We start from the raw sequence: 17,950 nt of genomic DNA, 5'->3' as shown, positions 1-17,950 counted from the left end.
AAAAGGATCTGGATTAGCATGAATGGGTCATCAAAAGTGTATGACAAGGACTTTGGGTCAAAAAATGATTGCAAGTTCTGCATTTGGAAATACTAATTCTGAGTGTATGCTCAGAGAAATCATTGAAAATTTAGTCTAAAATATTGTTGACATTAACTAGGTGGATTAAGTGAGGTCTAGATAAGATTGAGCTTCACTAGTTATGACTCTGCAACACTTTCTAACTGAACTATTTATACACCTGTTGCTTGGATGTTGATGAGGAAAAATAAGTCACTAGATATTCTACTAAAATCCATACACAGTGTAGGGTTTGCTTTCGAGAGACAATTATATTGAACTATTACCAGCCATGAGAGAGTCCACCGAACCTGCTAATAAAATGAAATTGTCATAGAAAAAAAAATGCTGCCAGGTTTCCTAAATTTAAACTATAACAGATTTAACAGATAATCAGAGTTGGAAGGGACCTTGTAGGTCATCTAGTCCAACCCCCCGCCCAAGCGGGAGACCCTACACCATTTCTGACAAAAGGCAGTCCAATCTCTTCTTGAAAGTCTCAAGTGGTGGTGCTCCCACAACTTCTGAGGGCAAGCTGTTCCATTGGTTGATTGTTCTCACTGTCAGAAAGTTTCTCCTTATTTCCAGGTTAAATCTCTCCTTGTTCAGTTTCCATCCATTATACTTTGTCTGGCCTACAGGCGCTTTAGAAAATAGCTTGACCCCTTCCTCTCTGTGGCAGCCCCTCAAATATTGGAAGACCGCTATCATGTCTCCCCTGGTCCTTCTCTTTACTAGACTAGTCATGCCCAGTTCCTCCAACCTTACATAGTATGTTTTAGCCTCCAGTCCCCTAATCATCCTGGTTGCTCTTTTCTGTACTTTTTCTAGAGTCTCAACATCTTTTTTATAATGTGGTGAACAAAACTGGATGCAGTACTCTAGGTGTGGTCTTACTAAGGCTTTATAGAGTGGTGTTAGTACTTCCCTTGATCTTGATTGTATCCCTCTGTTAATACAATTTAGGATTGCATTAGCTTTTTTGGCGGCGGCTGCACACTGCTGGCTCATATTTAGCTGATTGTCCACTAAGACTCCAAGATCCCTCTCACAGTTACTGCTATTGAGCCTGGTTTCACCCAGTCTATATGTGTACTTTTGGTTTTTCTTGTCTAAGTGTAGGACTTTACTTTTCTCTACATTGAATTTCATTTTGTTAGATATGGCCCAGTGTTCTAGTCCTATCTTCTTGGGTGTTAGCTATTCCTGCCAGCTTAGTATCATCTGCAAATTTGGTAAGTTCCCCTTCTATTCACTCATCTAAGTCGTTAACGAAGATATTGAAGAGTACTGGGCCTAAGACGGAACCTTGTGGCACCCCACTGCTTACTTCCCTCCATGTAGACTTAGACCCATTAAGGACTACTCATTGAGTATGGTTTGCCAGCCAGTTGCGGGTCCATCTAGTGGTGGTACTATCTATTCCACTTTTTTCTAGCGTACTAAGAAGTAGGTTGTGGTCTGCTTTGTCAAATGCCTTGCTGAAATCTAAATATATTATGTCCACAGTATTTTGCTGGTCTACTAATTTAGTCACTGTGTTGAAGAATGAAATAAGATTGGTTTGGCATAATCTGTTTTTAACAAACCCGGTCTGACTGCTAGTTATTACTTTACTTGTTTCTAGATTTTGGCAGATCTGTTTTTTTATTATCTTTTCCAGTATCTTCCTGGGTATTGATGTTAGGCTGATTGGTCTATAGTTTCCTGGGTCTGTTTTTTTTTTTTTTTCCATTTTTTTGAAGATGGGAACCACATCAGCTCTTTTCCAGTCCTCTGGTAGTTCCCCGGTACTCCAGGATTTTTGAAAGATGTGGTACAGTGGTTCTGAGATGGCCTCTGCCAGCTCCTTTAAAACTCAATCCATCAAATAATATCCTATTTGGTAGCTGGGAAATATTGTCCTGACCATGATTATTGTTCAAACTATAACCCCCAACTCACTGCAGAGGGTTATTGTTATGGGGAAAGTAGAAGATAAGAATATTAGACATACTACCCACCTTGACTCTGTGTGTGTGTAAGAGAGAGAGAGAGGGAGGGAGGGAGGGATTTTTATCTGCTATCAAGTTATTTTCCAATTCATGGTTCCACATAGAAAGATTTTCTCAATGCCAATTTGTCCCTAACCTGATCTTTCATATCTTCCAATGATCACCACTTTATCTAAATCCATCCACAAAACCACATTTTGGGTGCTTGGCAACCAACCTACATTCACAGCCTTTTACAGTGTGTTCGAAGGAAAATCCATCTGGTTCAATTCCAAGCTGGTTAAAAGATGATGGAAATAACATGGAGGCTGATTGGAAAGAAAGTTTATTGATAAGCAGAACCGGCCTGTGGTTCTGAGGTAGCTGACAAAATGGAGTTGAGAGTGGGTGGATTTTATACCTTCTGGATTCCTATGGGGTCATATAGGGATCATGGTTGACCCTATAGGCCAAAGTGGAAATGTAAATCCTAGGTGTTTGTCTGAGCTAATCTTGTCAACCTTTGGCTTGTTGGTTATCTGAAGTTTCTGTCTGATCCAATGTTTCTGAATGGATTACTAAATCTGCATTTCTAAAAGCTAGCCTCCTCAGTTTCTGCTTGGGGAAAAAGACTGGAGCTGGTTTCTGTCTCCCTTAATATTTTTTCCCATTTCTTCTTTAGGGGAAATATTCTATCCTGCCTTTTAATATTCCCCAAAATATTTCATTCTCCTGGAGGGTGGGTGGGTGCTGACTTTCTACAAGTATTCCATTATCACCTTATGGCATTTTATGACATTTTTGCTAAAAACTGGCATTTACTTCCAGTTTTAGCCAACATTTTCCCACAATTAGTTCACTTAATGACTGCTGTGTCTGGTTAACAATTGTCATATTTACTTAACAACTTCCATTAAAAAATCTTGTAAAATTGAGTGGGTCACTTGGGTGACCTGCTTTACAACTATCATGACTTATAACCGTAATGGGCAGGCTCCATTACAGTTGTAAGTCCAGGACTATGTGTAATAATAAAATAACGAAAAGTGTTACCTAGTCAATTTTTACAAAAGATGAAGGGGAAAGTAGATAAAGATAAAATCTGACAATGGTTTGTAACTGGAATTTTAAAAAAAAGAAACCGGAAGCTTAAAGAACAAGCTATTCAAATAAATGCAATCAAGGTCAGAACTAAAAAATCATCAAATTGTGTGCAAAAAAGCAGAGAAACAATTGATCATATACCCAGCTCATGCAAAAAATATCACACAAACTGATTATAAACAACAATGTAACACACTCACCAGAAGTATAACTCCCAAAAGCATGTATGATCATGTTCCAACCCTTCCCTTCCCCACATTTATATGACCCAGTCTGGCCACTTGGTATTCAGCCCATAGTCATAGCAGTTTTGCAGTATCCCATGGTAACATGATTGCAATTTATGACATTTTTTCCCAAAAAACAGCATTTATTTTCCATTTTTGGCAAAAACACCCCATAGAAAACAATGGGTTTGCTTAATGACCATGGCATTCATTTAAATTAAGACATTAACTGAAAGTCTATGGAGATTCTCAATCATCCAGGTCATGGTTGTTATGTTGTGTTGTTACAGGCTGAGATCCTCCTGAGCTTTCCCGATATTCCTGTAATGTATAGAATAGCAACATTGCTTTCTTTAGTGTTCTCTTCATTGTTATGGAGAAGCTCCTGATAGGTCTTTTATGAGATTTGAGGAAGGGCCATTTGTATAGTCATACATTCTGAAGGCTTCCTAGATATGTTTTAGTTCTTTTTCTACCCATTGTTTCTGGTAGGCAGGCCTTCAGCTCGGTGGTGTAGGGTTCTGATGATTCCCCTTTTGTGTTTCAGTGAGTGGTGGGAATCCAAATGTAAATACTGATTTGTGTGTGGGGGGTTTTCTATAAACTTCAATGTTAAGGCTTCTGTCTTCAAAGAAAAAATGAAGTCCAGTTGCCTCTTGAAAAAGCACCTTTGGGTATAGATTAACAGAACAATTATGGTGTGATTTGCTTAATGACTGCTTCAGAAACAGATAGGAAAATTGGGGACCCACTTTATAACTGACTTAGGACTATAATGGACTATTATGTAAATTCATAACATGTGCAAAGGTTTAATTCCTCAGATATCCCCATACTGAATTCTTCTCTAGATCATATGGTCAAGAAAATGTAATATATCATAATTTTCCACAGAAACTGTTTTTTTTTTCCAATCTACACAGAGATATCTTAAAACAACCCATCTGTCTGAACTTCAACTCCTGCTGAGATTTGTGGTAGCTGAATCACAAAATTTCAAGAGAGTTTCAGTGAGAGAAAACTGCTTATAGAAATACCATTTTTTCATAATGAATTTTTTATGTTATTTTTGTTCTTATTTGCTAAAATAGGCACCTGTATGATGAAACAATTTTCTTTATGCTTTAAATTTTTATTTCTTAACAACATTAGGTCTAACATTAAGACTGGTTCAATTACATCATCAGCTCATCTTTATACAAGGCTTGGGTGGCCGAATACACATATTCATAAAAAAACAATAGATCCCATCTTCTGTTGCTGCTTAATCCACTATCTATTGTCACCTAATAGGAAGAGATAATGAATACCAACTGGTGAATGAGAGGTGGTATTCAGCAGGTTCTGACCATTCTGGAAAACGGTAGCGGAAATTTTGAGTAGTTTGGAGAACTGGCAAATACCACCTCTGACTGGCCCCACCCGCATCTATTATCTGCCTCCCAAGCCCCAGCTGATCGGCCTGGTCTTCTTTTGTTGCCTTGCACAGGAGAATGGAGCTGGAAATCAGGTTAGTGGGCTGAGGAGGGAATGGAACTTTGCAGTAACATTCCCCCTGGATTGGGGAAGGAATGGAGATGTTACAGTATCCTTCCCCTGCCATGCCCACCAAGCCATGCCCACCAAGCCACACCATGCCCACCAAGCAATGCCCACAGTAAAATAGTTGAATCCCACCACTGGGGTGGATAGTAACAGCTGCCTTCCTCTCCAGCTTGAGGATGTCCTGGAATTATCTTACCTTGGTCAAAAGAAATTTTGTGGAGTAGATGCCACAGTGTTCTAAATCCCAGATTAACTTTTTTTACATTCTTGCTCCATAAGAAGGAGCCTTAACCACGATTTGTTTCATGATAACTGTATCAGGCCACACTTGGAAAACTGCATCCAGTTCTGGTTACTACAAGACAAAAAAGATGTTGAGATTCTGGAAAGTTTGCAAGAGAAGAGCAACAAAGATGATCATGGGTCTGGTCTGGATGCTATATTGTATGATGAATGGTTGAGGGCGCTAGGCATGTGAGCTGGTAGATGAGCTGTGATGGCACAATGGTTAGAATGAAGTAATGCAGTCTACTTCTGTTGACTGCCAGCTACCTGAAATTTGGCAGTTCAAATCCCACCAGGCTCAAGGTTGACTCAGCCTTCCATCCTTCCAAGGTGAGTAAAATGAGGATCCAGATTGTTGGGGACAATATGCTAAGTCTGTATACCACTTAAGAGGACTGTAAAGCATTGTAAAGTGGTATATAAATCTAACTGCTATTGCTATGTCTATACCAGAGTGAGCTATTAATTTTCCTAAGAGGTCACATGAGAAACTGGGACTTTGTGGAGGGCCAATATCCTACCTCCTCCTGCTGGCACTACCAATGCTCCACCCTCCATTTCCAACACCATACTTCTGATGCCTCATCAATACCCTGCCTGTCCCTGCGGACATCCTAGCCCCATCGCCGATGTTGCAGGTCAGTTTGAAACCACCTATGAGATTCTCCCAGTTCGGACCAGTTCAGGTGAACCTCTTGTTCCAATGATCAGCTGGCTCTGAACCAGTTTACTCTGACGAGCATGTGGGCCCTCCCACCCACCCCGCTCTTTCCTGTGCTTTATGTCTTTTTGTTAGAGCACAGCTGATTCGCGTGACAGAGTAGTTTTCCGTGCTTCAGCTGTTTTCTTCAGCTGCATTTGAAGTATTAGCTTTTTAAAACCGGTTGTTATACTAGTTGAATCAGCACCCCTGCCTACGAGACATAAAATGCCCAGGTCTAATGTATTCTATAAAAGAGAACGATTAAAGGGAAGATGATAACTGTCTTGCAGTACTTGAGGGACTGTCACTGAGAAGACAGGTGAGAATTAGGTGACTATTATCTACTGTCACCTAATAGGAAGGGATAATAGATAATGGAAGGGAGCAGGACAAGGAAGTACAGGTAATCCTCAACTTACAACTACAATTGAGCCAAAAGTTTCTGTTGTTAAGACAGACATTTGTTAAGTGACTTTTTCCCCATTTTATGATATTTCTTGCCACAGTTGTTAAGTGAATTATTGCAGTTATTAAGTTAGTCACACAGTTGTTAAGTGAAACTGGCTTCCCCATTGGCAGAAGGTCGCATGAACCTGAGACGTTGCAACCGGTCATAACTATGAGTCAGTTGTCAAGCATCCTCAAGTGACCATATGGTGAAAAATGGTCATAGGTCATTTTTTTCAGTGACTTCATTGTAATTTCAAATGGTTACTAAATGAACTGTTGAAAGCCAAGGTCTACCTGTTATGACTGGAAGCTTGTTAAAGAGAGATCCATACTAAAAGTAAGGATAATTTGATGATGAGAACAATTAATCAATCAATCAATTGAATAGCTTGCCACCAGAAGTTGTGAGTGCTCCATCACTGGAAGTTTTCAAAAATAGAGTAGAGCAGCCATTTCACTGGAATGGTGGAAGGTTCCAGCCTGAGCAACAGGTTGGACTATAAGATCTCTAGGTCCCTTCCAGCTCTTAAGTTCTATGCATGTAGAAGACTGCATATTCAATTTTCCAGAATTTTCTAATAGGATTTAAAATGTCTTGGAGTGGAGATCCCCTACCAGCCATCTTCAACAAAACTGGAGCAAATGGACCAATGCTTGGTATCCTAAACAGCATAGAAAGTAGACCACAGCTTATTGTCTTGATAGGAAACATCCCATTTCCAGTTCTTCCATATTTGCATCCCGCTTGCAAAAATTTTTTTGCTCCTGTTGAGTTATTTCACTAAAGAAAGAATAATTTATCATTTAAGGGAATGGGGGAAAGGTTACCTATTGTTCAGGTGTACCATCTACCAAGGATACATTTCCAATTATTCTGTTTCACAAGTACAGAGGAAATATCCCCTGTGTCCTCTCCAGGTTCAATGCATTACAAAGGTAGGAGTTAATTGAAAGAGCCGGCAACAACAGTTGTGCCCTAGAGCCTGTAAATGTCTTCTGGCTGACTATGTACTGTAGTAAACCATGTGTGTTTCTTTTTAAAAATGATGGACGGCATAGATGGGCGTCCGTCTGCCCCGGAGATCTTTCTCTGCGTGTCAAATCTTTTCTCTAAAAGTCTTCCATAGTGGGTTTTTAAAAAAAAAAAAAAAAAACCAAGAGAACTTGGCAAAATCAGTTTTAGGAATAAGAGAACAAGAAGCTAAAATTTCATCTCTAAAATGGGCATTGCACTCAGTAGCAGTCATGTGTGCGTGTGTGTGAGAGAGAGAGAGAGAGAAAGAGAGAGGGAGAGGGAGAATAGCAGAGAATTTGCACTGAAAACTGTTTTGATCCACCTTGCTAATTGCCTGGCAACAACCTCTCCTCCACCCTCCCACCCTCCAAAAAGAAGGCCTAGCACTGCATGATGAGTAGTTCTGCATCCATTAAACTGCTTCCCATTGTTGGTAATTGTTGCCATTTATATTTGGATAACAGTTCAAGCTGTAAAGCAAGCATTCATTGAACTAGAGAGAATATAAAAAGCAAACAGAAAATCTCTTTGAAACAAAAAAAAGAGGGTTAATGCAATGCTGAAATCTTCCTTGCCATTTCTCAGAAAAATTTCTTCCCCCCGCCTGCCGCCAGGATGTTTGAGAATTTTTTTCAAATTTCGCACAGGTCAACTTTGTTTTAGAACTTTATAGTTGAAAGTGGCAGGTGGAAGATTTGCTGATTTGGTGGTTCTCTTTCGCATACCTTACTGTCCCCTGAATCTGACTGCAATTCTAAGTCAAATCCCAAAAAACTTTGTACACGATGGGATTTAATGGAAATAAATCTGGGGAATCTTCAGATCACCTAGGAGATTATTTATAGGCAGGATATTCACACACACTCAATTCAACAGGATGCTTTTTACACATGGGATTGCATCCCATTTCTCTTTTCTTAGGAAAGAAATTACAATGGAGAGAAAAATTGCAGTAAACATTTTCTGGATATTACCACATGAAAATAGCCCGGTCAACACTTAACACCTCCAACTTGGTCATGAAGTTCTATAACTTTTCCGCATCCTTCAGAACTGTTGTGTAAATAAATTAATACAACTACACATGTTTTTTATTTCATTCCCTAGGTTGATGTATTTATCCCAAAGAAAGCCATTTCTTAATTTATAATATTCCCTTCAAAAAAAAAACGTATTTAATCCTTATGATGCCTACCTTCTCAGCTCATGAGACATACAACGAAAATCAAATCCTAGAGAGAAAGAGTGTGTGTGTGTATGTGTGTGTGTACATACATTGGCCCAAAGACCAAAAGGTGCTTTTTCCAAAAAGCAACTGGACATTCTTAGTTGTTGTTGTTTTTTAAAAAACAAGGAAGTCAAGTTGCCTTTTGGAAAAAGCACCTTTTGGACAACTATGACTTGGATGATTGAGAACCTCCATAGACATTGGCCAGAAGTTACATTCCAAATAGGAGAGGATCAAAATAATTGCTCATCGTTCTTCAAAATCAATTAAACTAATAACTAAGAATTAAATCTCAAAGGTGTTTTTCAAAAAGCAACTGAACTTTTTCATTGGGCATGTTGCTTCTCATCCAAGAAGCTTCTTCAGTTCTGATCAAAGCTCTGATCCTCTAGGCAGAGCCAAAGGATCTTTTTGGATGAGAAGTGAAAGGTCAAAAGAAAAAAACAAAGCCCAGTTGCCTTTTGAAAAAGCATCTTTGAGAGATAACTATGACCTGAATCACTGAGCCTTTTTTTTGTGGCATAAGGGTCTTATTTTCAGGGAATCACGGTAGTTCCTTGACATAGTGATGAACAAGCTCTACATAAGCTCTCTGACAAGAAAGAACTAAATGATTGCTTCATAAGAAAAAAGCCAACCTTCGTTCGTTCTTTATTATAGCTTTTCTGTGTCCTTCAGTTTTCTCAAGTCCCAAATGTTAAATATGCCTCCAGGACACCAAAAGATTAGCTAGAATTGCTATGGATAGATTTAGAAGAAGCCAGAATGTTTTGAAGCCACTGTTCTGATTAAATAAACAGACAACTGGTTGTCAAGAAGAATGCATGTATAATAAATAATACATAGTAAGAGGCAGAGTGGACTTCTGAAGAAGCAAAGGTTGGAAATCTTCAGTCTCTCAGTTGTTACTTTGTTTGAGTGTGGCTTCTTGAAGGTTTCTTAGAAACTTAGAGAAGGACTCCACTCTCTGAGGTGGATCCTACCTAAGAATGGAACTGATAGTGCCAGGTAATGTTTTTGAACTCGAGAGATTATCCTTTTACAAGAAGGTGACATACGCACCACGACAAATTCCTTGTGTGTGCAATCATACTTGGCCAATAAAGAATTCTGTTCTATTCTATTCTATCTGTCGCTCAGTAGGAGATGGATCAAGATTCAATGATGGATCCAATTATGGATGGAAATAACAGAAAATGTCCAGGTTCTATACTGCTGTGTTTAATAATTAATTATTTTTTTCCAATTGCTTAAATGAAGGAGACCCTCATCCATAAGCAAGTTTTATCTATTTACAATCAGAATTTTGTCAACAATCTGTGACCAAAAAAAGTAAATGAGAAAAGGAACATTTGGCTATGTGTGTGTCAAAAAGTGACTGAATATCAGCTTCCAATTTTCCTAACCATTTATCATATTGGCTAGTATTTCTGTCCATGGAAGTTTAGTTCCAGTTTGTCCACTACTGGTTTAGGCTGTCATCACACACATCTAATTAAATCCCACTGAAATCAAATGGATTTAGGCAGCCTAGCACTGCAAAATTGCAGCCTTGTGATCTGACTGCATCTTTTGTTTTGCAAAACCAATATAGAAATATTGTAAACATTAATGCAATGGGGATTATTGTCTCCAGCCATAAAGCTGCTGTGTAAATAGGATTATTCCTGGCTATGACACACATACCCCCGGTCCAGTGTATTAAAAATGCATTGCCCAGGAACTCACTGTTACAAATAGACTACATTGTAATTCAATACATTAGTGCAGTAGACTTTTTGATTCCTGTATAATTATACAATGAAAGCTTCAATCCCCAGCACTGGGGGAGCATTTAAAAATTACAGCTGAGGGAGTATATTACTATCCCTCAAATCTCCTCATTGTAGAGATTGCTTTCAGTTCAGAGAAATAACAAATAATTTGTCTGGCAAATTTCATGTGTTCTCTTAAAATAGTTTAGAAAATATAGGAAGTCATAGATAAGTGTTTTTTAACCATTTATCAGCTTCAAACAGCTACTGCTTTTTACCTGAATTAAATTACATTTTTTTCATGAAGGTGTTGATCTGAATCTACTTTTATATATCAATTTTAAAGCACCTATCAGTCACCAGGTTGTCAAAAGAAGATAGGTACTTTAAAAAGAACATTAGTTTGCCCAAAATACATAGATGCAAATTTGTATTGAAAATGTTTGTTGATCTAAATGGACATAGACAGAAAAGCAGAATCACATATTTGGAAAGAGCGATTTAAATCATAGTTCCTGGAACCCAAATTCAGGCACCACCACCACCACCCAAAAAAAAAACACAGAACAGAACAGAATAACAGAGTCAGAAGGGACTTTGGAGCAGAGGTGGTATTCAGCAGGATCTGACCAGTTCTGGAGAACCGGTAGCAGAAATTTTGAGTAGTTCAGTAGTTCTCCACCTCTGACTGGAGATTTTACAGTCTCCTTCCCCTGCCACGCCCACAAAGCCACGCCCACAAAACCGGTAGTAAAAAAATTTGAATCCCACCACTACCTTGGAGGTCTTCTAGTCCAACACCTTGCTCAAGCAGAAGACCCAACCTATATCAGGGGTGTCAAATTCGTGTCATCATGGTGGCACATCACGTGATATATCATGACTTTCCCCCTCTTTTCTAAACCAGGCATGGGCGTGGCTAGTGCATCATGCATCCAGGCCATGGGCCACGAGAAACCATAGAAGTTGAGAATGGAGAGAATTATATTGAAATATTGTTTATTGGATTGGAAAAGAGCAATAAAGATGACACCCCTGCCCTATACCATTCCAGACAAATGGCTATCAATCTCTTCTTTAAAAATTCCAGTGATGAAGCATCCACAATTTCTGGTGGCAAGTTGTTCCACTGATTAATTATTCTCACCATCAGGAAACTTCTCCTTAGTGCTAGCTTGGTTCCTTCCTTGATTAGTTTCCATCTATTGCTTCTTGTCCTGACTTTAGATGCTTTGGAAAATAAGTTGACCCTTCTTCTTTCTGGAATATTGGAAGACTACTATCATATCTTTCTCTTCATTAAATTAGTGTCTGTAGCTGTTCTGCATGTTTTAGCCTCTGGCCCCATAATCATCTTTATTGCTCTTTTCCAATCCAATAAACAATATTTCAATATAATTCATTCCATTCTCAACTTCTATGGTTAAATTTTCTTTAATAAATAGCTGGAATGTACCTTTCTGTTCTTCATCTATTATGTATTTATTAACTTTTCATAGTACTTTATAGCACTCCCTGAGTGATTTATAAATGTCAACAATCTGGGTCCTCATTTTACCAACTTCGGAAGGATGGAGGGCTGAGTTAACCTGAACTGGTTGGGATCGAACTAATGGAGATGTGCAAAGTTAGCCTGCAATACTGCATTCTAACCATTCTCCACCACAGTTCAGTTTAAAAACATGGTTCTGCAGTCTTGCTTGGGGTCCACATAACTACACAGAGCCATGGGGCTGACTGGCATCCTGAAAGCCTTCCATGCCAACTTTTAATTCACTTTTATGCTGGTTTTTAATACATCCTTGCCTTTTAATTTTTTCTCTACTGTTTTTATGTTCTGATATTTTATCTACACACTGCACAGAGTCCCTCTGGAGAGGAGATGTAGGCTTTTAAAAGTTGATAAATAAATATAAATAAATATCAGTTCTTTCTAACCTTGATCATTGGGTGCAAAGTGACTTCCTGCTTTTACATATGAGGTGCATGGCCACCACACATGGGAATGTAATCACGATGGGAAGCAAAATTGTATTTGGGCATGCTATAGAGACTGTAGGTTGGTACAGATTGGTAATTCTGCCTCTCTGCATAGACTGAATTGATGTAAAGTATTGTTTAAATATCAGGCTAGGTTGCCATTATTATCTCTCTGAATAGGAATGGATCTCATGGTTTTCTGGTAGAAGCCTTTTCCATTTTAACTTATTCTTCTAATGGAGGGTGATAAAGACTAAACATTTTATTTTGCTAGGACACTGAATTTAGTGGTGGGATGTTACTGGTTCACACCGGTTCTAGCAAACCGGTAGTGCGTAAGAGCAGTCGGCCCTGTCCACTCGCTCCCTGCCTTTTCCTGTGCTTTATTTCTTTGTTTTTGAGCCCAGCTGATTCCCGCAGCAAAGCGGATTGCCACACCTCAGCTGTTTTACTCACCAGTGCTGAATACAAGGTCAGTTGTAAAGCTTAATATTGGTGGTTTATGTATGCTGCGCATGCGTGCAAAGCACACTCTCAAAGAACCGGTAGTAAAAAAAAGGGTGAATCCCACCACTGACTGAATTGTAGAGTTTTCCACATATGTAGCATGATTTTAGCCTGCCTTTGCAATTAAGAGGGGAGAAATGATATTCTGAGAACAATCTCTCTTTTACACACACTCCAATAACAAATTTTCAGAACCACTCCATTTACATAATCCTGTTTATGTTCCACCCAGAAAGCTAAATTACTTCTATCCCCATTAATCTGTAACTTTCCCTTGCTGTTTCTTTTTGTTGCAATTCCCTTTTTCCTTGTATTGTTTTCTTCCTTCCTACTCTTTATTTGAATTATGAAACTGCCAGTCTGTTTCCATGCCATCCAATTTCCCCCATAAATACAGTGGGGCTCATTTAAAAGGAAGATTTCTTACCTTTCAATATTATCTTTCAATCTCTTTTTTCAGAGTAAATGTCCTAGACTTTTCCAGCCTCGTAAAGGCTCTGACTTATTGCCATTTGTTTAATAACTGTTTGAAGTTACAGAGGCATTTAAAAAATGACTTACAACCATTATAGCATCCCCATGGTCACATGGTCAAAATTTGGGTTGCTTGGCAACTGGTAGGTATTTACAATGCCTGCAGTGTTCCAGGGTCATGTGATCATCATTTGCAACCTTTCCAGGTGACTTCTGACAAGCAAAATAAAGGGGGGAGGGGGCTGGTTTCACTTAACGACTGTGTGATTCACTTCACAGCTAAGCGATTCACTTAACAAACTGTGCAAACAAAGTCATACAGTCGGTGACAACTCATTTAACATTGATTAGCCATGGAAATTCTGATCCCAGTTTTGGTCATAAGTCGAGGACTACCTATATATTCAATAGAATATACATACAGGTAATCCTCGACATACAACAGTTCATTTAGTGATCGTTCAATGTTATAACAGCACTGAAAAAAGTGACTTATGACCATTTTTCACACTTACGACCATTGCAACATCCCTAGGATCAAAATTCAGCACCTGGTTCATATTTATAACCGTTGCTGTGTCCCAACATCAGGTGGTCCCCTTTTGCGACCTCTTGATCAGCAAAGTCAATGGGGAATCCAGATTCACTTAACAACCATGTTACTAATTTAACAAATGCAATGGTTCACTTAACAATTGGGCCAAGAAAACTGGGGCAAAACTCACTTAACAAATGTATCACTTAGCAACATAATTTTTGTGCTCAATTGTGGTCATAACTCAAGGACTGCCTGTATTTCCATGTTGCCTGATTGCCCTTCCATTTACTTTAAAAAGAGAGAGCTAAAAAGGAAACCTACATGAAACTTACTTGCAAGGAATCAATGCTAGAGTTACATAACACAGTTGTTAGGACACAAAAGAAAATTGTACCAGACAGTGGTGTGCATGTCAGCTAATGAAGTATGTCTTCCAAATGTCTAACTAGTTGAAGGCCTTTGACAGTAGCAACTCAGAAGCAGATTTTAAGCAGCACTAAGAAAAAAAGTGTTATCAATTCCTGATGATACTATCTGGAACATATCCAGATGAGAATTGCAGGGTTTTTAAAAATAACTTACTATGTCCTTATTTGGTGGCCTTTTCTGAGTACTGCAAAAGCTAGAAAAAAGAAAATACTTATTTAAATAAATAAAACAAGGGAAGTCCAAAACATAATAAATATTCTCATTTAAACATGAAGCCTTGACTGCGCCTGTTCTATTTACTGTATTGCTTAACCCTGTGCATTAGTTACATTCTGACCAGAGGTGATTTTCAGTAGGTTCTGACCTGTTCTGGAGAACCGGTAGTGGAAATTTTGAGTAGTTCAGAGAACCGGCAAATACCACCTCTGACTGGCCCCACCCCCATCTATTCTCTGCTTCCTGAGTACCAGCTGTTCGGCTGGGTCTTCTTTTATTGCCCTGAACAGGAGAATGGAGCTAGAAAGCAGGTTAGTGGGGTGGGGAGGGAATGAGATTTTGCAGTAATCTTCCCCTGCCATGCCACACCCACAGAACAAAATTTGAACCCCACCACTGATTCTGACCAGTGTTGGTGATAGAAACATTTATAGAACATGATGGTATTTTAAAAATAATTCCATTGTCACCAAATTCATATGGGATTATCCGTATCAACAAGTGTCAACATTAATAAATATATACATTGAAGTAGCTTGAGTATTCACTGCTTGATAATTTAGTTCTAAATTTACAATTGCTCTAAAGGCAATTGCAGACAAAATATTTTAGGAACAAGGAATGTGTCATAATATTTGTAACTTCCTTCCACATGGCTGACTTGTTCAGGTGAGCCAGCCTTCCATACCTTGGGCCCCTCTAGCTGTCATGATCACGAATGCCCGTTAGTAGAAGTTGTACTTCAGAATAGCAGGGAACCCTGGGGTGGAAAATGTTGAGTCAGAGAATTAGCTTCATGGACTTCAAGATTTATTTACTGTCTACACTTTCAGGTTCTTTAAAGTGACTAGGAGACCTTTAGAAGGAGATTGTGCATCTAAACTTAACAGTGCGATTTTTGGTGTAACAGTGTCTATTCAGGATTCAGACTGGAATCTTCAGGAAAGTCTTCAGGAAAGACTGGGATCTTTCCATTTCTATTTGGAGATATCAAGAATTACACTGAAACTCTTCACTTTTATTTTTCCTGTTTCTGGTGTGAACTCTCATGCAAGTCTCAAAATCACTTTCTTACTCTAATGGTAAAAACAAATGGGGAGGGAGGGAGGGAGGGAGGGAGGAAGGAAGGAAGGAAGGAAGGAAGGAGTGACATAAAGCCAAACAGATAGAAAGAGAGGGAGAGGGAGAGAGGGAGAGAGAAATGGAAGGAAGGAAGGAAGGAAGGAAGGAAGGAAGGAAGGAAGGAAGGAAGGAAGGAAGGAAGGAAGGAAGGAAGGAAGGAAGGAAGGAAGGAAGGAAGGAGTGACATAAAGCCAAACAGATAGAAAGAGAGGGAGAGGGGGAGAGAGGAGAGTGGGAAGGAAGGAAGGAAGGAAGGAAGGAAGGAAGGAAGGAAGGAAGGAAGGAAGGAAGGAAGGAAGGAAGGAAGGAAGGAAGGAAGGAAGGAGTGACATAAAGCCAAACAGATAGAAAGAGAGGGAGAGGGGAGAGTGGGAAGGAAGGAAGGAAGGAAGGAAGGAAGGAAGGAAGGAAGGAAGGAAGGAAGGAAGGAAGGAAGGAAGGAAGGAAGGAAGGAAGGAAGGAAGGAGAGACATAAAGCCAAACGGATAGAAAGAGAGGGAGAGGGAGAGAAGGAGAGAGAAATGGAAGGAAGGAAGGAAGGAAGGAAGGAAGGAAGGAAGGAAGGAAGGAAGGAAGGAAGGAAGGAAGGAAGGAAGGAAGGAGAGACATAAAGCCAAATGGATAGAAAGAGAGGGAGAGGAAGAGAAGGAGAGAGAAATGGAAGGAAGGAAGGAAGGAAGGAAGGAAGGAAGGAAGGAAGGAAGGAAGGAAGGAAGGAAGGAAGGAAGGAAGGAAGGAGTGACATAAAGCCAAACAGATAGAAAGAGAGGGAGGGGGAGAGAGGGAGAGAGAAAAGGAAGGAAGGAAGGAAGGAAGGAAGGAAGGAAGGAAGGAAGGAAGGAAGGAAGGAAGGAAGGAAGGAAGGAAGGAGTGACATAAAGCCAAACGGATAGAAAGGGGGAGAGGGGAGAGAGAAAAGGAAGGAAGGAAGGAAGGAAGGAAGGAAGGAAGGAAGGAAGGAAGGAAGGAAGGAAGGAAGGAGAGACATAAAGAGAGAGAGAGAGAGACAAAGGCAGACAGAAAGTGGAGAGGAAAAGAGGGAGGGAGGAAAGGAGAGACAATCAGACATAAAGAAGAGAGGATAAACAAATGGAAGGAAGGAAAGAAGAAAGAAAGAAAGAAAGAAAGAAAGAAAGAAAGAAAGAAAGAAAGAAAGAAAGAAAGAAAGAAAGAAAGAAAGAAAGAAAGAAAGAAAAAGACTTATAATGACACACACTCTTGCAAATCAAACCTTGCTTCCTCCTTGCCAGACATCTGGTAAGCACCCTTTAGAAATGATGTTTATCAAGCATGTTATAAGCTCCAGTAATTTGGCAAATCTGCAGCTTTCAGCCTAGGGCTTTTGCGTCATAAGAACCTGCTCTATCACCTAACCTTTTTACTGTGCAACCTGTCAAAAAGAATTTCACCCTTTTTCTCCGTACAAGGGATCAGAGTAGATTTAAAAACAGCACCTAAGCTGACCTTTTCTGCATTTCCTTCCAGCCCGGTGTATCTCAGGGAGAAACCCAGATGTTCTTGGCCAGACAAAAGGTACTGTTTCTGAAATAGCAGCCAACCAAGTTGGAGTCAAGGAGAAAAGGGTGACATCAGAACTTGTTTTGTCTAGTTCATTCCATTACTAGGGAAAGGATGAAAATGTGGAAAAACACAAGAAATCTTGGTTAGCAAGCCTTTCCATAGTGCAGAGAGGGCATCCTAACCAAATCAGTGAATTAATTGACCCCCACAAAGTGTCAGCTGGAGAAGGAGAGAGCCACCAAACAAAGCCAAATCTATTCCCTTCCCCCTCCCGATTATTACAGCACTGATCTTTTGGCTCATAAAGTGCCAGTTCAATAAATTGCATTTAAACTCTTTGGTCACTCTGTAATGGTATATCTGAGGTTATCCCATCTATTAATTATGCAAGAAGAACACATTAATATAATAATTCTGAACTGAATTTATGCTCTCTGGGAATTCATTTGTTCTTTTACAAATGAACTTTGTCCCTAAAAAACACAGATGTACTTTATTTGCCGTTTAGACTATCTTGTTTAATTAGGCCTGATTTCTGAGGACAAGCAAGGGTGAATTATGATGCTTCCGTGTCATTTCCCTCTAGTACCAGAGTTAAGTGAGGCCAGATCTACCATTAGACACTTTTATTTCTGAAAGCTGATTTGGAGGAAATCTATCTATTTGGAGGAAATACATCTATTAAAAAGGCAGGAAAACATTGGTTATGTAGGAGCCACAAATTGACTAGCATGTCCCTAATTTTTTTAGGCAGAAGGACTATTTGTGGCCTTTTCAGCTTGGTAATTCTATGTTTACATTTCATTTGACACCTTGATT

At 39.3% G+C, this 17,950-nt stretch overlaps 1 protein-coding gene across 4 annotated transcripts in view; it reads left to right on the top strand.

Annotated features, from left to right (window-relative positions):
- The window catches only part of ADARB2 (adenosine deaminase RNA specific B2 (inactive)), a 504,709-nt gene that overhangs the window by 264,821 nt on the left and 221,938 nt on the right, over window positions 1–17,950 (top strand). For 3 of the 4 annotated variants that reach the window (XM_087946316.1, XM_087946314.1, XM_087946313.1), the window contains exon 3: window positions 17,096–17,143. The exons of the other annotated variant lie outside the window; for it this stretch is intronic. In XM_087946316.1, the coding sequence (XP_087802442.1) occupies window positions 17,096–17,143 (48 nt within the window). The remainder of the gene's footprint in view (window positions 1–17,095; window positions 17,144–17,950) is intronic. 4 annotated transcript variants of the gene reach the window in all.

Source organism: Notechis scutatus, chromosome Z, assembly GCF_049901735.1.
Source record: "Notechis scutatus isolate UNSWTSFEM ecotype Mainland chromosome Z, rNotScu1.2, whole genome shotgun sequence".
Taxonomy (NCBI): Eukaryota; Metazoa; Chordata; class Lepidosauria; order Squamata; family Elapidae; genus Notechis; species Notechis scutatus.
This window is presented reverse-complemented; position numbering and strand designations above follow the sequence as displayed.